This window comes from Dryobates pubescens, chromosome 11, assembly GCF_014839835.1.
Source record: "Dryobates pubescens isolate bDryPub1 chromosome 11, bDryPub1.pri, whole genome shotgun sequence".
In the NCBI taxonomy this organism is placed as follows: Eukaryota; Metazoa; Chordata; class Aves; order Piciformes; family Picidae; genus Dryobates; species Dryobates pubescens.
In genome coordinates, this window is record NC_071622.1 from 14,457,129 (window position 1) to 14,480,245 (window position 23,117).

The 23,117-nt window shown below is 42.5% G+C and overlaps 1 protein-coding gene across 3 annotated transcripts in view; it reads right to left on the minus strand.

The window, feature by feature from the left end:
• Positions 1-11: 11 nt before the first annotated feature.
• Positions 12-23,117, minus strand: part of TPR (translocated promoter region, nuclear basket protein) — a 42,879-nt gene continuing 19,773 nt past the window's right edge. Inside the window, exons 25-51 of one of the 3 annotated variants that reach the window (XM_054165695.1) lie at positions 21,911-22,114; positions 21,635-21,819; positions 21,063-21,210; positions 20,534-20,671; positions 19,410-19,541; positions 19,007-19,137; positions 17,871-18,081; positions 17,578-17,724; positions 16,885-17,083; positions 15,737-15,942; positions 14,323-14,384; positions 13,228-13,436; positions 12,302-12,574; positions 11,412-11,560; positions 10,659-10,742; positions 10,077-10,277; positions 9,775-9,906; positions 9,222-9,309; positions 8,557-8,741; positions 7,241-7,309; positions 5,938-6,032; positions 5,499-5,605; positions 4,406-4,501; positions 4,042-4,198; positions 2,400-2,518; positions 1,022-1,120; positions 12-230 (exon numbers count right to left, since the gene is read on the minus strand). In XM_054165695.1, the coding sequence (XP_054021670.1) occupies positions 175-230; positions 1,022-1,120; positions 2,400-2,518; positions 4,042-4,198; positions 4,406-4,501; positions 5,499-5,605; positions 5,938-6,032; positions 7,241-7,309; positions 8,557-8,741; positions 9,222-9,309; positions 9,775-9,906; positions 10,077-10,277; positions 10,659-10,742; positions 11,412-11,560; positions 12,302-12,574; positions 13,228-13,436; positions 14,323-14,384; positions 15,737-15,942; positions 16,885-17,083; positions 17,578-17,724; positions 17,871-18,081; positions 19,007-19,137; positions 19,410-19,541; positions 20,534-20,671; positions 21,063-21,210; positions 21,635-21,819; positions 21,911-22,114 (3,882 nt within the window). In that variant the 3' untranslated portion in view covers positions 12-174. Of the gene's footprint in view, positions 231-1,021; positions 1,121-2,399; positions 2,519-4,041; positions 4,199-4,405; positions 4,502-5,498; positions 5,606-5,937; positions 6,033-7,240; positions 7,310-8,556; positions 8,742-9,218; positions 9,310-9,774; positions 9,907-10,076; positions 10,278-10,658; positions 10,743-11,411; positions 11,561-12,301; positions 12,575-13,227; positions 13,437-14,322; positions 14,385-15,736; positions 15,943-16,884; positions 17,084-17,577; positions 17,725-17,870; positions 18,082-19,006; positions 19,138-19,409; positions 19,542-20,533; positions 20,672-21,062; positions 21,211-21,634; positions 21,820-21,910; positions 22,115-23,117 lie in introns of all 3 variants that reach the window. The other 2 variants (XM_054165694.1, XM_009902654.2) reach the window with 2 other exon arrangements.

Here is a 23,117-nt window from a genome sequence, read left to right on the forward strand (position 1 = left end):
TGAAAGAAAGATGCCATCTGAATGTTGACGTTTGGTCTAATTTTATTAATAAAACATTGAAACATGTGCACACAACTCTAAGTAGAAAATGCTGCTTCAAGCTCTGGCTTCATGACACTAAAGCAACCACAGCCAAACTGGCACTTTGTATACACAGCTGTAATTACAGAGCCTTTAACTAATGTTTCCTCTGTTCAGGCCTCCTCTGCCTCCCATTGCATGAGTTACACCTGTGGTGGGAAAGAAAACAAAGGCATTAAAAGAAATCCTTTTCACCCTTTCCATCAGCTGTGATACTTCATGCGTCTCTAAGGAATGGCTGCTGCAGTGGAGTGCTTCCTCTCTGGTTAAATTTGAGCTCTCCATCCTCCCTAGAGCCTGGTGATACAGAAATGTGATACTTGGATTTTTAAAGAGTGGTGTTACTTCTCATCCTAGCTCAGACCCTGTGCTGAAAGAGTAATTACAGAGTTCTTTCTTGAAATCAGTGAGTCCTTCCCTTTTGGTTCCCCCTCTCAAATACCAGATCCCCATATTTCAGTCATAGAATCACAGATTCATAGAATGGTTGGAGTTGGATGGGACATTAAAGATTATTTAGTTCCAACCTCCCGGCCATGAGCAGGTTCCATTAGACCAGGTTGCTCAAAGCCTCATCTGGCCTGGTCTTAAAACACTTTCAATACAAATATCAAGTCTTCCACACTGTTAAAATAATGCCAAATTGAGTACAATCCACCTGAGCATTTTTCTTAATACAGAATTTTATTGTTGGAGTTTAATTCCCTCTGCTGATAAGACCCAAGTGCTGCAGAAGAGGGAATTTTGCCTCTCTAAACCCGCTCAGACTAACACACTAAACCAAAATCAGAACTCTCCGGGTAAGGCACTGAAGCCTGAGGCAGGGATGCTGTGTTGTTCCACAAGCCAATGCAAGCCTGCAAGCCTTCATAGATGGTCAGGAAGGAAGTCCTAGCTCTACTTTGAAAGAGCCTGAATTTAAGCAAGGCCCAACACTCACCCCTCTGTCTGTTGAACTGACGGCCGCGAACCCCAGTTCTCAGTGTGGGTGGCTGGAGTCTGACACGTCGGAACGGCTTGGGCTGGTTACTGCTGGTGTCTGTGAGCAAGGGAAGGCAAGGAAGGGTGTCTGTCAACGTTTACATGACTTGGTCTGCATTATGCTCTTGAGTTTAATTTAAAATGATGAAGGTGCATCCTTATTTCATTGACATCTTCTCTAATAAAAGCCTCAAAACAACTATGTTTGGAACTTCTTTCATAGAATCACAGAATCATTTTTGGCTAGAAAAGACCCTTAAGATCATCGAGTCCAACCATTAACATTACCAAGTTTGCTGCTAAACCATGTCCCTCAGCACCATGTCTACACATCCTCAGGGACAGCGATCCACCACTGCCCTAGGCAGCCTGTTTGAGGGCTTGACAGCTCTTTTGGGTAAGAAATTGTTCTTATGTCCAACCTAAACCTACCCCAGGGCAACTTGAGGCTGCTTCCTCTTGTCCCATCACTTGTTACCAGAGAGAAGAGACTGACCCCCACCTCACTCCAACCTCCTTTCAGGGTGTTGTAAAGAGCAATAAGGTTTCCCCTCAACTTCCCTTTCTCCAGGCTAAACAAACCTAGTTCCCTCAGCTGCTCCTCACACCACCTGCTCTTCAGACTTTTTACCACCTTTGTTGCCCTTGTCTGGAAACAGTTCAGACCCTCAATGTACTTCTTAAGAGTGAGGGCCCAAAACTGAACCCATTCAAGATGCAGCCTCACCAGGGCTGAGTGCAGGGGAACAATCCCTGCCCTAGTACTGCTGGCCACACTATTGCTGATCCAGGCCAGGATGGTAGTGGCCGCCTTGGTCACCTGGGCACTCCTGGTTCCTGTTCAGCTGGCTGTTGACTCCCAGGTCCTTTTTCACCAGGCAATTTCTAGCCACTCTGCCCCAGTCCTGGAGCATTGGAGAGGAAACTCAATAGTAACTTAATTCCTGTTCTTTAATGATTTAATTGAATTAAAAAATATTTATACCTCACATAGGATTATAGAATTGTTTTAGTTGGAAAGTACCTTTAAGATCATCAAGTCCAACCATTAACCCAACACTACCAGGTCATGAAACATACCAATGGATAGAATCACCAAAGTATAAAGAACTTTTACTCCTTTAAGTATTATTCTCACCACAGCCTACTCTGTTTACTGCAGTCCAAGAGGAAAAAAAAAAGGTTGCCATTTAGACTACAGGCACCAAAGCATGACCTCGCTCTAAGAGTTCCATCTTGCTTTGTGCATCTTGGCTACCAGCAGTGCATGGTGCTTGCCTGGAAAGTTCCCACACTTCATGAACTGGTATGAAACAACTCCAGCAATTAAACCATACCTGCAGATGAACTAGAGGGAGGATCTTGACTAGTCGAAGGAAGATCTGACTCATCTGATGCTTGAACAGATTCTTCTTCTTGCTGGCTGTCAATTTCTAGGCCTGATTCTGAAGTAATTCTAAAAAAAGAGCAGAGGGAAGAAAAACCTGTAAGTGCTGTGCTCATCCTGGAGCAGTAAGATTCCTATGCAGATGTCTTTCCCAAAAAATTCTCATTAGCTTTGTTCTGCTTTGTTGTGTCCCCCCTGCTTCAAATATGAGTTTTATCTAGCTTCAAGAAAAACAACAATGTGGTTTCCTTGATGTGAAGCTCAACTCCAGATGCATACTCAACATAAGTTCAGAGAGGGCCAAAGAAGCAATTTAACAAGGCTATATGATGTGGGAGGGTGTATACTTAAAACAGGGGAAGAACAACATGGAGGGACCACACTGACCCAGACTCAGAGAGACCAGTTATGCCTAAAGATCCCCCACTGGTGCAGTAACTAAATCATCTGGACTCTACCTTCAAAAACAAATAACATTGCAGGGCTGTAAACCCCTAAATATTCCATTTAGTTTAAATGCAGCTCATTTCTGGTATACATTTACCTACCTTTATTGGTACATAAAAGCTGTTAGAGGGTGATAACTTAAACTCACACACTGTAGGAAATACCTGCTCTCTAACAGCACAGGCTGACGTTCTCTGCTATCAGGCTGTTCCACACCACAGACTGTTCTGTGAACCATTCAGTTCCTCTGTGGATATGCTTCTCGTTCACTAAAGCCCTCCCGGACCCCTTTGTTTTTAAGGGCTGCTTCCCAAGGTACCTTCTGAGTTAGTTCCTTAAGTAACCTGAAGTCTGCCCTCCAGAAGTCCAGAGTGGAGGTTCTGTTGATGCCCCTCTTAGCTTGACTGCATATTGAAAACTCAATTATTTCATGGTCACTGGACCCCAGACAGCCTCCAACCACCACATCTCCCACCAGCCCTTCTCTTTACCTGTTTGTAAAAAGAAGGTCAAGCAAAGCCTTACCCCTGGTAGGCTCACACAGCAGCTGTGATAAGAAACTAGCAATGTTGCTATTCAAAATTGCAGTTACAAAGTGGGAGACAAAATAATTTGTCTATCAGGTTCTCAATAGCTGCTTATTCCCCATCTTGTGCTATATCTTTTCTCCTTAACTGAATGACTTCATTATATTTTCTTGTTTTCAAGGAGTGATTTTCTCTATTAACAAACTTTAATGCTTTAGTTTTTATTCTACAAGACCCAGTCCCTCAAAGTGAGGCTTTTATCTTCAATATCTGACTACTGCAGAGCCCACTGCAGTCTAAAACAATGCAAAAATCAGGGGAATTTATATTAGCTATGTTAAATCTGAAGGAGTTAAAAAACAGTAAAACCAAGCTGAAGGGGAAAAGAAAAAAAAAAGAGTCTGAAGGGGAAAAGAAAAAAAAAAGAGTCTGAAGAAGATTTTTGGTTTCAGACTTGGAAGGTCAGATTATTCACAAAATTACTAAATCCCATCTGAGCTTTCCTTCTCACCAGAACAGGTTCAACTGGAAATGAATCACAGACACACTTGGATGAAAACAAATCATCAAAACTAACATGACATCAAGTTTTAGTGAAGCAAACAAGTCTTAGTTTACCCTTCAGATTCTGCCTCTGCAAACACTTCATCCCCATCATCCCCTGTTCCAGCCTCTGCAGTAGTAGACAGGTTGCCAGTAGATGTTGTAACCATTGGAACAGACTGAGAAGCATGCTCTGAAGCGTCTGCTGATGCACTTTCAGTAAAAACTGTCACTGTAGAGGGGAAGAGGTTTAATGAACATCCAGTTAGTTTGAATTCCCTACAGAAAAGACATCAAAATCTTAGGCAAATTGGGGAAGGGGCTACTGGATGGATACTCCTGGCATATTATTAAGCAGTCTAACAGCAATTGAATTCTTTCCTGGAAAATCAAGGTTTGCAGCCTTTACTTCAGTCTGCAAAAATTCTTTGACACTTACCTGGTGCTGCTACTTGTAATGGTGTAGTGGGAACACTACGACCACCTGACTCTTCCTCATGAGCAAGGAACAGCGGGGTTTCATACATGCCTAAACCTGCAACACAAAGTTTCAGTGATGAGGTGATAGAATGAGAGGAAATGGCCTGCAGTTGTGTCAGAGGAGGCTGGAGATGAGGAAAAACTTCTTTACTGAAATACTGGTCAGACATTGGAACACGCTCCCTGGGAAGGTGGTGGAGTCACCATCCCTGGAGGTGTTCAAGAAACGTGTGGATATGGCATTTTGGGACATGGTTTAATGGCCATGGTGGTCTTAGGTTGATAGTTGGACTCGATTTTATAGAGCTTTTCCAACCAAAGCAATTTTATGATTCTGTGATTAAAATAGCAGCTAAAAAAATACCTGGTTTTCTCTCTGCAAATAGGTGAAAACCAGCAATTTGTACTCAAACATGAACATTTTTGTTACTTTGAGCTCTTTTGACTTACTGCCAGAGGTAATTATAATTTCTTTGATGGTAAAACCTTCACGAAAACACTACTGCTTGGTTTACTTTCATCCTCACACCATTATTTTGCTGCTAGCTTTCTTCAAAAACAGCACACCGTTCCATGGTGACAGGGATGCAGGGGAAAGGGACCGATTCAGCACAACAAAGACAACAGAGACCAATCTTTTAGGTATCTCTTAGCAGGTAAGGAGATATCCCAGAGATTTCTTTGCATTTGCTGTTTCCCTCTATTACTTTACTGAAGGAAAGCTACATCAGTAGTAAAACTGAAATCAGAAGCCATTCCTTTAATTTCTTGTGCTCAACAGGCAATTTGTCCTACATAAGATTTTAGCATCTCTGGCTCACAAACCAGTTGCTCCCACCTACAGAAGCATTCTACTTTTTAAACAGTATTACAAATAGCAGTGCAGCCACCTGAAGGATATATCTTTTCATGTTGTTAGTATTTCTGTCTGCTGACAATTACTTAAGAGTTGCAGGTTTCTACACTTCAACAACTACCCAAAGTAGAATTTTACTGACTGCATTGTTTTTCACTCTAGCAACCATGGCAAAGGAAGCACAGAAAGCATTTACCTCCTTGGGATGCAAGCTGACCGAGATCAGAGTGACTTGAGCTAGTTTGTGGCATGTCTTCAGGGGGTCCAAATCTGAATCTAGGAACTCCAGCTACCTGGGGGGAACTATCAAAAGAAAGAGTTAAAGAAACCTGCCATTTTCCAATTATTGGGGTGGGGGGAAGAAGGAAGGAAGGAAGGAAGGGTGGGAGGGAGGGAGGACAGCTTTCTGACCAAAATAAGGGAACAAATTACATGTGAGACAAAAAAAAATCAATTAATAATGATCACAAATCTCAGCTAAACTACTGCTAATTTGTAGATGCAGTCAGCTTTCACACTACTTAGCACATTTCAGCATGTTAGTCCAATTACAAGTTCATTTCATTTGAATTTTCATTCCACTGAAAATCAGAAAGAAACAGATGCCTTTTTTTGTGTGCTTTACGTCTACTTACTGAATAGCTTCTGCAAACCCATCTGTACGATGTGGAACGACAAGAGTTGGTGTGCTTGGAACTGTTCTGTCCTCATCATCAAAGAAGTGTTGCTGCTGGGAAAAAAAATACTGGTATCATAGAATCGTAGACTGGTTCAGGTTGGAAGGGACATTAAAGATCATCTAGCTACAATCCCCCTGCTCATGGACAGGGACAGCTCCTACTAGACCAGGTTGGCTCAAGGTCCCAACCTTGTGGCTTTGAGAAGTCACAACTCATCTACTGAGCCAAGTGAAAGGCTGGTTTGCTTTCTCCACATTGCCAGCAAAACAAAGACAGGTTTAGCTCTAAAAAAAGTTTTTGTCTAACTTCAGCCATCTAAATGTGAGCTATGCATACAGATCACCCTTACAGGTGATAAAAATCCACCTGAAAACACAACCCACACACCTGCAGGGCACCCATCTTTTGAAGGATTTTTAGATATTTGCTTCATGAGCTCATCCTACCGTTGAAAGTGCTACATCTCCCTGTTGACTACAAGGGAGTATTAGGGTGAGTCATTCATAAATAGACAGGAATTATCTGTCTTAATCTAGATTGCTGTCATGTACCTAATGTATGGGACTTTTCAGGTATCAAATCAACTGTTACCTATAGGTGTGTGCCATTTGCTCCTGCATTGCCTACAAAGCCAGAAACCTTAGCTCCCTCATCCCTCTCTTTATCTCCCTGTCTTCCTCGCACATCTTTGAAACCTCTCTCTCCAAAATACTCCTTAAACTCCCTTTCATGTGTTCAATTACTGTCCCATGCAAAAAGCAGTAGGTCCAGTTCAAATCAGAAACTGGACAACAGGTACAAGCAAACCACGCAGATTCAAAAACTCAGCCTTTGAGCTCAGAAAAGATTTTTTTTTAGTCAGTCTTGCATTTTTTCTGCCAAATACAGTGGAAGTTGGATAAGGAGTTCAAAATTAGTTGAAGGAGACAGACAGAAAGTATAAATAAATTAGCTTTGTTCTCCCAGGAAGAGGCTGAACACTTTTCCTCCTCAGTAATATATCCACTTTGAACACTGATTCTATAAACAAGTAATTAAACTGCCTTGGACAAAACCAATTCCACCTCTTTCAGAGAGCTTTAGACTTTTCTAGGATCTGCCTTCCCTTGATACAGAAATGAAGAGGGCTAAGATATTATGTGCCAGGGTACAGAAACCATCTCATGCTTGAAGTCAATGGCTTCACACAAAACAAACCCCAGAAGTTATTAATATTCCCTCCCTGCAGGTTGTTAGAGATAGACTTCGGCACACTTACCATCCCACCTATACCAGGAGTCAGCTGAAGTCCACGCCCCACTGACTGCCTTCGAGTCATCTGGATTCTCTTTATAGGGAAGAAAAAATGAAGTGGTGTGAATGTGTCTCTGGAATGTTAGCAACACACAATTGTTCAATCAGAGCCAAGGAGAGTGGCTAAATGAATAAGCCTAACAGTTACACATCAGTGTACAACACTGCTCAGTACAGGCATCACACCTTGCAACAGCTCCTCCAGATCTCTTGCCTGCTCCAACCATAAAAAAAGAATTATCCTGTAGTTTTAAATCTGGGGTAAGTGACATTACTTTTTCACTCAACACTGTACTGAGGACAGTAAAGTTGAATACAGAAACGTTGTGGCCCCAAACCTCAGAGCAAGTTAATGCTAGAAGGTAATTTCAGGTAGGGTATTTCTGCAATGTTCAGGTTGAGATATTTTCACTTACAAAATCTAGAGGTCTAAGTCAAAGCACAAGCTTTGTCAGGCACGGACTGTGAAAGGTTAGACTTTGAAAATGAAGGGCAACATTCCTTTACCCAACATGCGCTGGGGCTAGGACTAGGAAGAATCCCTGATAACCTGAGTTACCAACTGTTCAAGAAGAGCTTTTGTAGTGGTAGCATGAGTACTTACTGACTGAAACACTGGCATAATAGCTTTGAGATACAAATCCATCATGAGTGCATTACTGCTTTCATGTTCCCTGTCCAGCTACAGTCTGCAGGATGAGACATGTTCAGTTTCCTCAGCTACCATTTGTAGGATCACAGAATCCCAGCATGGTAGGGGTTGGAAGGCACCTCTGGAGATCATCTAGTCCAACGCCCTGTTAAAGCAGGGTCACCCACAGCAGGTTGCCCAGGATCACAATGTTCAGGTGGGTTTGGAATCTCTCCAGAGAAGGAGACTCCACAACCTCTCTGGGCAGCCTGCTCCAGGGCTCCAGCAGGGCTCCAGTTTCTCCTCATGTTCAGATGGAACTTCCTGCACTCCAGCTTCTGTCCATTGCCCCTTGTCCTGTTACTGGGCACCACTGAAAAGAGCCCAGCCCCATCCTCTTGACCCCTACCACTTAGCTCTTCCTGAGCACTGATCAAATCCCCTTCTCAGGCTGCTCTTTCTCCAGGCTAAACAGCCCCAGGTCTCTCAGCCTTTCCTCCTCACAGAGATGCTTCAGGCCTCTCAGCATCTCTGTATGATGCTAAATGCTAATCTGCTTTTCCAAAAGGCAGAATACCTATTTAACTTTTGTTTAGAAATCATAGAGTAGTATTTTTAATGTGTTCTGACCTGCTAGAGATAGTTCCTACCTGTACTGGTGGACCCAGTTCTTGAGGAGGAGCATGAATAGTTAGTCGTGGGGGTAGTGGATGTGGTGGTCTGCGTGGTGACTGTGGGGGCCGAGGAGCCTGTCTCTCAGAGGCAGATGATGGCTGCTGTTCTCTTGAACTTTCATGAGGGAAAGTGGATTCTGCAGCACTTGTACTCCCTTCTCCTAGAACATACAGAAGCACAGGAGTAAATCCATACTCTCCAAAGTGAGCTAAAACCAGAAAGACAAGTCTATTGCCACATTAACAGACATTTTCACCCTTGCAGGAGTGGGACAGCTCAGTATTGTTACGTGAAATCACGTCAAAGAGGACTTGTGCCAGCTACATCAACACAGAACCAAAACAAACTACTGATGGCTCAGGTGCTGACTTAGAGAGAGGTTTGGGTTGGAAGGGACCTTTAAAGCTCAACTAGTCCAAGCCCTCTGCAGTCAGCAGGGACATCCTCAACCAGATATGGTCACTCAGAGCCCCATCAAGCTTGACTTTAATGTGTGCAGGCATCAGGCCTCCTACACGTCCTATAAGGTCTTTAGCATTTTGCCTTATATTCTTAATTCTAAGTGCATATTTTAACACATGCAAACCAGCTTCTACATTTCCACCCCCTTACTTGAAGAAACATGGAATAATCATACCACTGTTTTGAGAATCTGCTGCCCTCTGGTTGCTTTCACCTCCTCCCATGCTTTCCTCAGTTTCTGTTCCAGGATCTGTACCATCAGCACCCTAAAAATAACCCAAATAAACATAGTATGACTTAGCACTGAACAAATTACAGGCTGTGAATCTAAAACCAGTGAAATCTGTATGAAAACTTCACAATGTATCTGGAAACATCTATACTATGGAAGTTCAGTAGTTTTGCCTATGCGCAAACACGAACAAGGTAACCATAAGCGCTTCAAAATGATAATCTCCAGCTTTGGAAGAAATTGCTTTAATAGCCTTGCAACTGCAGTATTTACTGTGGGCTCCTGTATTTTGCATTTTCATTCAGCCCTCTTAAACAGCTGAAGTTGATTTTTCTTGTGAGAAGACAGAAATGACTCTCATTTACAGGCAGCCTCCATTTTCTGGGAAGAATTCATACTAGGAGTTTCTCTTTCATGTACTCAGATCTGTGCATATCAATTACAAGATTGATTTATTCCAAGAAATGTAGCAGGCTGTTAAAAAAGGTACAAATCTCACCTCAGCATCATCTGCTTCATATCCATCGTTACCATCAGCACTACCAGTTCCTTCGTTACTGTCATCCCCTTCATCTCCCATCCCTGTGTCTTCATCATCATCCTCATCCTCCTCTTCCTCATCCTCATAGTCCTAGAAGACCATAACAAAACCTTAAGGAGATGTGGAAAAGGTAGTGGGATGATGTCACGTGTTGAAACAGTACTTTGATTAAACTGGTTTTGCACAGAAAGCTTTACACCTTATCAAAGAGACAATCATAAATGGAGTAGCTCAATAAGGTAATCCCATGCTGTACATACTTCCTGCTCGCCTTCGTTTTCTTCATCATCATCATCTTCATCATCACTATCAATTACAATGACATCATCTCTCTTGGACTGACCATCCTGAGATGAAGAAGTATTTTGTTGATCTGACTGAAGAGGTCCAAGATCTATTGGGATAGACTGGGAAGTTTCTTCATTATCCTCCATAGGTGTGTACTCTCCCTGTGTAACACCCTGTGAAAGACAAAGGTAGATCACCAGAGGAAACACTGCCCTTACTTCACATTCACGCTGAATGCTTGCCTGACTGCTTAGAGGGGCACTGAACACTCCACCAGCATGTGAGACCAGTGACAAAGAGAAACAAATTCTGATCACAAGAGAAACACTAATTATCACTGTTTCTTAATAACTAATGAAGAGAGAAGAGCACAAAAGAGTGCCACCAATCACCTAAAAAATCCAGGATCTGTTCCTGAGCACAAGAAATGTGAACTTTAAACGTAAGTAGTTTCCAGTGGAAATCTGCAAGATCTGATTTGAGATTTCTGAGTTGGAAATAATAAAAAAAAGCACTATTTTTGCTGAAATGTTTTTCTTTACAAATATACTTACTTCTCCAATTGAGTCCTGCGAGTCTTGATTGTATGCTTGAACTTCTACCTCCCCATCAGTGCTCTCTTCTGCTGTCACTTCCTCCTGAAAGAACAGACATCTTTCTTGTTTAAAACACATCACTAACCCTAAAGTTTGTTGATTTTTTTTTACTATAAAATAATATAAAAATAAGATCATGACAATTGTTTTGTTCCCCTTTTATTACAATTCTTGGCTTTCATCTAGCACCGCAGATTTCTCTGCCCTGAAGAAACACCACTTCCCCAGCTCAGTCCACTGGATCTCAGCGTCTCTAAATCTTTTCAGCACACATGTAGAGCCCCAGAATACCAGTATGCTGGGGGTTGGAAGGGGCCTCTAGAGATCATGTAGTCTAATACCCCTGCTAAAGCAGGGTCACCCAAAGCAGGTTGCCCAGGATCACAATGTCCAGGTGGGTTTGGAATCTCTCCAGAGAAGGAGACTCCACAACCCCTCTGGGCAGCTTGCTCCAGGTCTCTAGCACCCTCACAGCAAAGAAGTTTCTCCTTATGTTCAGATGGAACCGCCTGTACTCCAGCTTCTGTCCATTGCCCCTTGTTCTGTTACTGGGCACCTCTGAAAAGAGTCTGGCCCCATCCTCCACTAGACCAGGTTGCTCAAGGCTTCATTCAACCTGGCCTTACTTCCTGCCAACAGATAAAACTCTCGCCCTTTTTTGATACCTAAACATTCGAAGAGGCCTTAGTAGAATTTTATGCTCTTACAAACCTCAGGTCCAACTCTCTGTATGCTTCTCAGCTTCTTTGGAATAGGTACATCCACTGTTTCCTCTGAAATTTGGTCTGAGTTTTCCACAGTGTTATCCTCCTCTTCCTCTCTTGGACGTTTGGACAGTGAAGAACTAGGAGTAGCTGAAACTTAAAAGAGCCTCCCTGTTATTTTCAGAGCAAGAATGTACAAAACAACATCAAAAAGGTTGGTGTTTTACTTTGGAAGATCTCATTTTCTGCACTGAATGACAGCAAGTACAATCAGACAGAATCACTTTATGCTGTTTCCTAGGACATGAAAACATCAGTCTCTTTTGTTACAAGTCTTACACTCCTGGATCTATATCTGCACCCAAATTCAGGGTAAAACTAGAATGTTTTTTCCATCATCTTTGCTTCTGAGAAGTATACCTTGAAGTTCAACAAAGTATCAGCTAGGAAACAAAAAAAGCAGTTTACAAACAGTGTATTTTGGGGTATAAACACCATAATCTACACTGTGTACAACAGGGCATCACACTGACTAGCTTTTCTGTATTTTACATTCCACCTTAAGTAGCTTACTCATAATTCTTGAAATTAACCTTGCTCCAATAGTACCATGGAAAAAGTGGAAGCCCTGTACTGCTCTGAAGAGATGCACAAACGTGTGAGACTTCATTTTCTACTCTAAGAGATGCAGTTCTAACTGTATTTCAGAGGTACCATTTCTGAAGGTCCAAGAAAGGAGTCTAACCTCACAAGGTTATAAAACATGTAATAAACTAAAAAGGGAAATGGGAAAGAACAAATTCTTCTGCTAAAGCAAGGCCTTTGTTTGACTATGGTCCAAAAGGAGCTACTTAAAAGGAACTATCCAAGAAGGCAGGCCTGTAAAATAAAACCAACCTGTGCCAAACACTGCTGTAGAAGTAGAGGGTCTCTCTATTTGAGAGCTCTGTACAACTTCTACAATGGTAGGGGATGGCTCCTGATTAGCAGGCTCGATCTGAGGATGACTCTGCTGAGTGGGCTGCACAAAAGCAGTTGCTTGTGTCTGCTGCTGAACAGTCAAGATGGACTGAGAGAGAGATGTCTGAACATTAGGGCTGGTGGAACGCACAGACCCACTGGTGCTCCCGAAGACTGGCACATGCTCCACAGGTCCTTCTGACTGCATAGCTGAAAGGCAAACAGAAGCACATTCAACTGTCTTCATAGTACCTAGTACAGTTCTCAATTCTCCATTTCAGAATGCCCTAAAGAATCAGTATTTGGCAACTCCAGTTAGTTATACCCATCTTCAGGTGAGGAGTCATCAACTTTGCAGCAACAGAAGTGGTTATAAACAGGGCAATATTCAAGGAGGCAGTTTAGTCTGGAGAAAAGGAGGCTATGGATAAACCTTCTGGATCTGTATAACTCCCTGAAAGGAGGCTGGAGTGACATGGGCGTTGGTCTCCTCTCCCAAGTAGCAAGTGAAAGGACAAGAGGAAATGGCTTCAAGTTCTGCCAGGTGAGGTTTAGGTTGGACACTGGGAACTATTTCTTCCTTGACAATTCCTTGTCAAGGCCTGGCCCAGGCTGTCCAGGGCAGCAGCAGAGTGCCCATCCCAGGAGGGGTTTCAAAGCCACACAGATGTGGTGCTGAGGCCATGGTTTAGTGGTGACCTGACAGTGCTGGGTTACAGTTGGACTGGATGATCTTAAAGGTCTTTTCCAACCAAAATGATTCTGTGATTCTGATTTGGGGTACACTCAAACTAACAGAGATTCTGAGACAAAAGTAGCAGTTATGATTACTGTAGGTCCCAGCACTATATTGAAATGCTCACCTTCCTGAGTCTCCACCTGTGTTGTAGGCATTACTGTGGCTGTTGGAGTAGTGGTGGGATTGGTGACTGTAGCAGGAGTAACCATTGGACGGATACTGGCTCTCGGGGTAGATTTATTCCCAGCTATTGCAGCAGCAGTCACTTTACTTGGAGTTGACACAACAGGAGTTGGTTTAATATTTGCTGTTGGTGGATCTGAAGTGCTAGCACTGAAAAACAGGATATTGGTTTCATCCTGGTGGCACAGAGAAGGGACTTCAAAAACATCAAACGTAAATATATGATCATAGCCAGAAATACTAATTTTTAGAGGTTTATCATTTAAAAGCCTGACAAGAAGATAACAAATTGTTTAGAATTTGTGTATAAAGATAAAAGACAGACCCATGATGCCATCAGTAGCATTCTGTCCAGCTTAAGAGTTCTGACAGATTTCTCCAAAAGAGAATCAACTAGCAACTGTGAGCAGATCAAAAGGAACAGCACACAGCTCATGCTATGACCTGTGCTGGGTCTTTACTACAGTGAGTAACACACCTTACATTAAAAGCCACTGATATGCTCCTTACAGCACAATATCATCTCTTGGTTGAGACAAGGATCAGTTACATTTCAGATGGCATTCTGAAAGCCTGACTTTCAAAAGGATGCTATCCTAAAAAGTGAAAGGGAATTTGGTGTCTAAACTTAGTAGTACAGTAATATTTCCCATTTAAAAGCTTATTTGACTGTCTAATCTCTTGCAAGAGTTACAATGTATTTAGTCTGTCTTCAGTGTTTGAGATTCTTGCATCCCCCAAAATGAAGAGGTTAAAAGCAACAACCAAATCTGAACACCTTCAAGAACCTTGAAGTCTGAAAACATTTTAAAAAATCTTTTATGTTTCCCAGATAACATTTTCCTGGTGGTTAATACACAACCTAACAGCTGAAAGCTTGACCGATTAAACCCAGCCGAGAAAACAGAAGGAACCTGTGTCAACGAGAATCCTCAAAGCTGCATAAGAAAAATGGTAAAAAGTCAGCAGTTTACTAGAAACAAAGACAAACCCAAGAAACCACAGCACTGCAAAAGCCCTGAATTCTTCAACTCACATTCCTCTTTCACCTGAAGCTGGAGTCGACTTAAGTGAGATTTGCCTCTGCTGTTCTGGGACCTGTTGAGAAAGAAACAGAACTTACCATGCTATGGGCATATGAAAGAGAATAAGCCACGTGATAAAATACTTCAGCAGACAGAATACCTAGTCAGCATACCTAGTCAGGCTCCATGACTGCTGCAAATTCTGAAACAAACCATCCTGATCATACTGAGTGTGCAAACCAATTCAGTCATTCTAAGGCATTTTCTGAAGCTATTGAGACAACAGCAGGCAGAACTCATTATCATGGAATCACAGAATGGTCTGGGTTGGAAGGGACCTTAAAGACCCCTAGTTCCAACCCCTCTGCCATGGGTAGGGACACCTCCTACTACAATAGATTGCCCCATCCAACCTGCCCTTGAATAGGAGGCTTGGAGCCTCCACAACTTCTCTAGGCAACCCGTTCCAGAGCCTCACCACTCTCATGAAGAAGATTTTCTTCCTAATGTCTAATCTAAATTGAGCTTCTTCCAGTTTGAAGCCATCACAGAATTGTTAGGGTTGGAAGGGACCTCAAGGATCATCTAGTTCCAACCCCCATGCCATGGGCAGGGACCCCTGGTCCTGTCACTCTGCCTTTACAAAAAGTCCCTCTCCTGCTCTCCTGTAGCCCCTTTTCAAATCCTGGAAGGCTGCTCTAAGGTCTCCCTGAAGCCTTTACTTCTCCAGGCTGAAAAACCCTGACTCTCTCAGCCTGGCCTCACAGCAGAGGGCTTCCTATCACTTCTGTGGCCTCTTCTGACCCTCATTCAACAGGTCCATGTCTCTCCTGTGCTGAGGACTTCAGAGCTGGTTCTGGGGTCTCAGCAGAGAGGAACAAAGGAGCAGAATCCCCTCCCTCCACCTGGTGCCCAAGCTGCTGGAAATCAGCTCAGGACATGGCTGGTTTTGGGCTGGGAGCACATAGTGTTGGCTCATGTCCAGCTCTGCACCCATGAGCACCCACAAGTCCTTCTCCAGAGGGCTGCTCTCCATCCATTCTCTACCCAGCCCATATCTGTGCTTGGGATTGCGCTGACACAGTTTTAGATGAAGTTCTGAATCCTTAAAGCCAGCCTGTGTATTTGCAAAAGCAGAAACAGGAGAACTGGAACAGTGCACAGTTTGTTGAGCTCTTTTTTCCCATTTTGTTTGTTGTTTTTTTTATAGTGCAGGAGTCTTACGACAACAATTTTCATCTGCTCTTGAGGATGGTTAGAGGAAACACCTTCACATAAGCAGTGCTGAGTATTCACCACTGTATACACAAAACCAAACCAAGCTGGACAGCAGTGCTTGTACTGCCAACCATTGCTCTCCTGCAGCCACGAGACACAGAAGCTGGTTGTGTCCTCTCATGAAGCAAGCTACAAAGGGGTTTGTACCTTGTTTGTAGACTCTGGCGGCTCATCTCGCTGCTCGTGGTGTCGCTCTTGCTGCTCTCTAAGCTCTCTTTCCAGGCGGCAGATTCGACCTTCATACTGTGATTTGAGGGCACTCATCCGCACCTCCAATTCAGTCTTCTGCTCCTCCAATGAGCTGCTCTTCTGCTTCCACTCTTCATTCTCTTTTGTGAGCTGTTCCTTCGTACCTAATTGAACAGATAAGAATTCAGTCTTGCTGCTGAAAGCTGCCTGCTGAGTCTCTGAATGCTGACTATCTGCTGCTTTAGTAAGTTACTGAAGGATTATGAAACCTTAACATCACAGAATTTGAGTTGAAAGGAACCTTCAAAAGTCATCTTGTCCAGCCCCCTGCAGTCAGCAAGGACATCTACAACTAGAGCAGAGCCCCAGACATCCTGACCTGGGATGGTTCCAGGCAACCTGGGCCAGGGTCTCACCACCCTCAGTATCAAACATTTCTTCCTCCTCTCTAGACTAAATCTCCCTTAGTTTCAAATCAACACCCCTTATCCTGTCACAACAGGCACAAAAGATTGTCCACAGCTTTCTGACAGGCCCCCTTACAAATGTTAACAAACAAAGGAGCTCTCAGAGCCAATTTTAACTTTCATATACCATTTTTCTATTTAATTACAATTAAATAAAACTAATGAATATATAGAGACTGAAAGAAAATAAAAATCAAGAAGTGGTCACAAGAGAACAATCTGATTTCAGCATGCTCTTACACCATCATTCCTCCTAACATCATTCAAAACTAGAGCCAAGCAGTATGTTTTGCATCTGTAGACTCAGGAAGGCAAAATGGAAGGGGAGAATTAACTGAGATAATTAGCAGGGTCAAACAGGTTCAACAGAAGGATTGGGGGAAAAAAAGGGAGTTACAACACTGGCTGGAAAAAACTAAGCTCCAGTGTAAAGCTAGTTATATACTTTTACCATCTTCTGAAGAAATGAAAATCTAAGTTTTAGAACAATTCCTGTAATGTGCACTCTAGAAAAATCTTTTAAGTAAGATATGAAGTGGGCCATATTTCCCCAAGCACTTTAAATACTTTTCCATCAGAATAATCAAAATCTCCAATGCAAGAAGACATCTTTAGGACAGAAAAAAAATCTTGTAATACCAGCTAACTGTGCAATTTTCTGCTTGGCTGCAAGCAAAGTCTTCCTGGTTTTCTCTTCCTTCTCAGTGATCTGTTGCCTGAGCTGCTCCTCCTGTGTTGTCTTCTCCTGCAGATCTTGATGGAAACGAGCAAGTTCCGACTGTAACTGGGTTATCTGCTCCTGGAGAGTTCTGACTTCTGTCTCCTTTTCTGCTATAGTCTAGAAGGACAGGGGAGAGGAAGGGGAGAGAGACAGAGGAGAGGGGAAGGGGAGAGACACGTTGGGAAGAAGAGTGGAGGGGGGAGAGATGTTGCAACCATTGGCCACAGCTTGCTACTTTGGCAAATATAATCTAACAAGCTCCAAATATCTGGTATTAGCTGGCCACTGCATTAGAAGTAAAAGGCTTCAAATCCACTACAGTCCAGCCCTCTCTGAATGAAGAAGCTGAGAGAACAGCATTCTTTCTCCCACTTATTTATCCCCAGCAACAGTGTGAGACACTAGACACAGGACTTAAACCAGCTTCAAGGCCCCTCTTTCCCAACGAGGTAGGGGCACAAGTAGGTCACTTCACATATTTCTCTGTGGACAGGCACACACCCTCCTACACAGAGAAAAACCCCTCACACTCTTCACTGCTACTGAAGATTCCAGCAGAGTATGGTACTCTAAATTGTTCACTGTTCTCACCTTGTTCGCTCTGTTCTTACCTTCTGCAAACTTTCAACCTGAGTCTCCAAACTCTTTGTCTTCACTTCAGCTTGACTGAGAGTGTCTTTTAGCTCTTGTACTTCCTGGACAGAAACTTGTTCTTCCTGTTGTTCTGCCGAGGGCTGAGTTGATGCTTCAGCAACCATCTGAAACACATTAGGAAATACCAGGCTAAAGAGTACTATCTGCTTAGAGTGCATGAACATGAAGAATATTAGCCACATTATGTATGACTCTAGGTGAAAACACACTTTTTCTTAATCCATTTTCTTTGCAAAGAAATTCTACCAACCTTATCATGCTGTGCTTTCAGCTCCTCATATTGAGTCTTGTACCTGCGCCCGATTTTCTTGACCTGTGTTATAGTTTTCACTTTTTCTTGTATGTCAGCCACTTTAGCATCTAGTTCTTTCTGCAAAGTATCCTTTTCTGTTCTTATTTTAGTCACTTCCTCCTTCAGGCTCTGCACAAGATTCTGGTTTGTAGTCAAGGATGCATTAGTTCTTAATAACAAGAGATGAGAGGAAGATGCAAGTAAGATGTTTGAAACAACAAATACATTTCAGTATTGCTCATTTATGTCCTATCACAGATGCTATCTGCAGACAATTACATCGTCTTCAGATATATTGCCTTTTGCAATATAAATAGAGAATATAAATTATTCTACAACATAGTAGATTAAGTTCAGCTAAAAGACAGCTTCCAAACAATTCTCGCTTCATTTTACCTGCAAATTACCAAGCTACACCAAGAATACCAAAGGTTTCCTAGATAGACGATATACTGAGATAAAGAAAGAAGAGAGAAGATACTCCTCCAAAAGTAACCAGCAATAGGAGAGGAAATTTAAATTCTGTTCTGGTGCCCTCGGCGTAAGAGGGACATGGCACTGGTGGCGTGGGGCCAAAGGAGCACCACCAAGATAACTAGAGGGCCGGAGAACCTCCCCCATGGGGTTGGGCTGAGAGAGCTGAGGCTGCTCAATCCAGAGAAGGCTCTGGAGAGACCTTAGAGCAACCTTCCAGCACCTGAAGGGGGCTACAAGAAAGCTGGGGAGGGACTTTTTACAAGGGCTTGTAGTGATGAGAGGGAATGACTTCAAGATTGACGAGGGAAGATTTAGACTGGACATTAGAAAGAAATTCTGCACAGTGAGGGTGGTGAGACACTGGAACAGGTTGCCCAGGATGGTCATGGATGCCCTCTCCCTGGAGATGTTCAAGGCCAGGCTGGATGAGACCTTGAGCAACCTGGTCTAGTGGAAGGTGGTCCTGCCCAAGGCAGTGGGGTCAGAACTATGTGATCTTTAAGGTCCTTTCCAATTTGAATCATTCTATGAATTAAGAAATTAAACTTCTAGATACAGCTTGATTTAAAATATTTCATTCTGCACAAAGCTTTTTTACTACTTAACTAATACCATACCTGGCTATTTCTGCTTTTAGCCTGCCTGTTTCTTCACTCATCTGTTGTATACGCTTGGTGTTTGCCTCCTTCTCTGAGAGTAGCTTCCGATACTCTTCAAGATCAGTGTCCTTCTTTTGACTCAATAAATGCTGGAAGGGATTAAAAAGAGTTTACATTTTCAGAAGATGATTATAGTTCTACCCAGGAAAATCTCTTTCAATGGAAGCTACTGCTTGTACTTTTTGATTTGGAATGCCTATGAATTAGAACAGCTGGTTCTGAAGCTTCACACACACTTCACAATTCAGCTACACTTCTTAGTTTGTTGCTGTTTTTAGGAAAACAGAGAGCTTTTGTAAAGCGCTTGGGGTTTTTTGGTGGTATTTTCATAGTATCATCTTTGAAAACATGCATTCCCCACCTGAGTCCGAGCTTTCCAGCGTTTGACATCTTCTTCCAGCAGCTTTTTCTCTGCTTGCAACATTCCACTTTTCTCACTCAGTTCAGCATTAGATTCTTGTAGAGGTAGAATGTCTGCTTCAAGCTTGCGTACCTGAAAACACCCAAGCTGGGGATAAAACTCTCTGGATCTGATAAGATCTGAGAGAAATGAAACGGAACTGAAGGAGAACTAAAGGAGATAGAGACAAGGAAATGGAACATGTGAGACCTTGAACAATGACAGTAAGAGGGACAGAGAGAGCAAAATCAACACCCTCCTGACATAGCTTCTTCTCCATCTCTCTTTCAGTGAGCAGATAAGGGTAGGGAGAAGAATGGGAAGCAGGAGCAGAGAATGATCCTACAGTGAAAAAAAGAATATAGGTACAACTTCACAATCTTGGAATCTCAGTCTTTATACTTTGGTACAAGAAAGAGATTAGATGCCAAGAATCACTGCACTGGCACTGGTTCCATTACATAACTGGTGTGTAGAAATGGGAAGAGGCATTATCTCCCTTCAGAAAGTTGTACTCTGCTTTGTAAGTATTTGTGTGCCATTTTTCACTTGTCTGCTGATGACACCCTTATAACTGGTGTATCTCTAGCCAATGATTCATAGATTTGTCTTGGTTGGAAGAGACCTTTAAGATCATCAAGTCCAACCACTAACCCAGCACTGCCAGGTCACCACTAAACCATGTCCCTCAGCACCACATCCACATAGTTTTTCAAGTCCCCCAGGGATGGGGACTGCTTTCAGGGCTGGACAGCCCTTCTGGGGAAAAAGTCCTTCAGAATCTCTCCTGACACAACTTAAGGCCATTTCCTCTTGTCCTATCACTTGTCACCAATGCAGATTTTCAGTTCTATTTAAATGAATTAATGAATAAATAAATGAATTTAAATGAAACTGAATGTCAAACTTTCTGATGTTCTACATAGACCAATGTCTTCTCAAATTCTAAATGGAGTTTCCTCTTTTCTGTGCGATGCAAAGGATTAATCACCATCTAAATCATTCATTTACAGTAATTAGCAATGGTATATCCAGACACTAACAGAACAGCTTGAATATCTGGATAAATGAACCTCAGCACTAACCTTTGCTTGAATTTGTTGTAGCTCTTGTTCTAGCCTCTCCTTCTCTTCTCTTAGCATCTTGTTGGTTTCTATCAGTACATTCATGGTCTCAGTTTTCTTCATTAATTCTTCATGCTGTGCAATGGTTTTTGCTGTTACCTTTTGAAAAGATAGAACTCAGTCATTAGTTTTGCTTGCTGATGTAATATACTTAGCTGAATCAGACACACCACCGCCTTGGAAAAGCCATCGTGGCATTCTTTATCTCACAAGTACATACAAAACAAGTAAATATCACTTACGAAATGGGCAATGGGAAAAAAAGCTGAGAGAAATTATCTTTACTTTCCCTATTTATGTGATTCTTGGATTGCCACACTGCTTCACTGGACTAGGAACAAAAGTCTTCATTAGGGTAGAAGGCAACCTCAGTTTAAAAGCAGCCAGTTCTTCCAGAACTTCATTTCTGCGCATGAGCAGCATAGACAGGGTAGAATAGAGAGAATAGCTCTCTCTGCTTAGTGAAATCACAAGCAATAGCTAACCTTACCTGCACCTTCTCTCTCTCAGCATTGAGACTGTCCTGTAGCTCCTGAAGTTCCCTTTCCAGGTGCTCCACTCTCTGACGGTAACGCAAACTCTCCACCTGGGCCACCTCAAACCTAGTTTCTGCAATCTCCTTTTCTCGGCGTATGAACCTGCAGGAAGAGAATGAACACACCGAGTCAACAAAAATGCAAGACAAAGCATTCTGAGTTGAAGCATCTTACATATGAGGGTCTACTGAGTATAGAAAGCAGTTTAGAAAGATCAAAAAGAAAATCCTAGTTAAAAGATTCTGGAATATCTACATAAACCCCCTTAAAAAGGAAAAAACAAAATCTCTGTGAGATTTTCCTGCCATTCACATTTGCTAAAATCTTATTTAGCTTCCTGTCACAACTGACTCATTTGTTTCCTAGGAGCTGAAAGAAATCTTTTCTACTGATGCGGTACAACCACCTCTTACCTCGCAAAAAAGTGCTGAAGTTTTATATATTATCCTTCAAATACAAAGTCATACAGAAATATTTAGTTTGGCAACTAATTTATAACTCCTGAGGGGCCCAGAGCTAAACTTACCGAAGAATTTCTAAGATCTGTTCCTGGGATTTGCCTTCCTCATTGAGAGAAACGTTCACTGCAGCTGGCATGGCTTCTTTCATAGAAGTCACCATCTTATCACTCAAACTCTCCAGCTGTTCATGCAACAATCGATTTTGCTTTTCCAAATCTTCACAGCGGGATGAAAGCTTTGAAGATTCATCCTACAAGAAAAAATTGTTCAATGGCAGTGAATTCTGTGGCTGAATTTCACTTAGCTCCAGTGAGGTTTTTTTTCAGCTATCAGAGTCATACCTTGATCATTCTCTCTCTCTCTTCCCAGGAGGCTTTGCTCTCTAACAACTCAGACTCAGCTTTCCGAGCAGCTTCCTCTAGCTGCTGCCTTACAGCTGTGTTCTTGGCAACTTGCTCTTTGATAGCTTGCAACGCTTCAACATCGGCAGCGTGAAGCATTAATTCCCGCTCGTATTTATTTTGAGCTTCAGAAGCCATCTTGGCCTGCAGAGAAATGTAACAAATAGATTCTGTACCTCTAATGTTCAACAAGCTTCTCAAATTCTAGGTAGGATCAGTGACCACTAATTAAAAAGAAAATCACCGGCCAAAGCCTCTGTCACTCTCAAGGACAAAAAATATGGATAAGCTTAGAACAGCTCCTTCAAATAAATGGTAATTCCTGAGAAAAAGTAGAATTTGAAACCATTTTCATTGAGTAGCTAGCAGGAGGACACACTATCACCATCCTGTAAGCATCACCCCTGGAAGAACTTAGAAGATGAAACTGAAAATCAGTGTTGGTGATAAGTGATAGGAGAAGAATAAATGGCCTCAAGACGTGACGGGGGAGGTTTATGTTGGACATTAGGAAGGATTTCTAACACCTGGATGCATTCCTGTGTGTCCTGCCCTAGGTGATCCTGCTCTGGTAGGGGGGTTGAACTAGATGATGTTTCAAGGTCCCTTCTAATCCATAATGTTCTGTGAGTCTGTGTGATTTCTTCCCCAAAAGGGCTGTCAAGCCCTGGAAGGATTCCCCCATCCCTCTAGGGTTTGAAAAGCTGTGTAGATGTGGTGCTGAGGGACATGGTTTAGTAGTGGACTTGGCAGTGCTGGGTTAGTGGTTGGACTTGATAATCTTAAGGGTCTTTTCCAACCAAAATGATTCCGTAATTGCAATCAAACCTCTTGCTAAAGATTCTGCAGGGATAATAGGCAGGTATTAGAGCAGGAACATTCACTTGTTATCTCTACATGTGAATGGGCAAAGACATTAACTGCACGAAGTTAAAAGGCTAAAGCCATAGTAGTAACTAAATACCTGTTTACTACATTTTGGGCAGGGTCAAACATCATCATTGCTGAAATCCTGACTTGCAGAAAAGTCTATCCCCTTTATAAACAGTTGGTAACAAGAAAAACTTATCAGGTGCTGCTAATACCATCACATTGTCCCAGTTTCAAAAGCTGATAGCTATGCTTTGGATTGGAAAGATATTTTCCC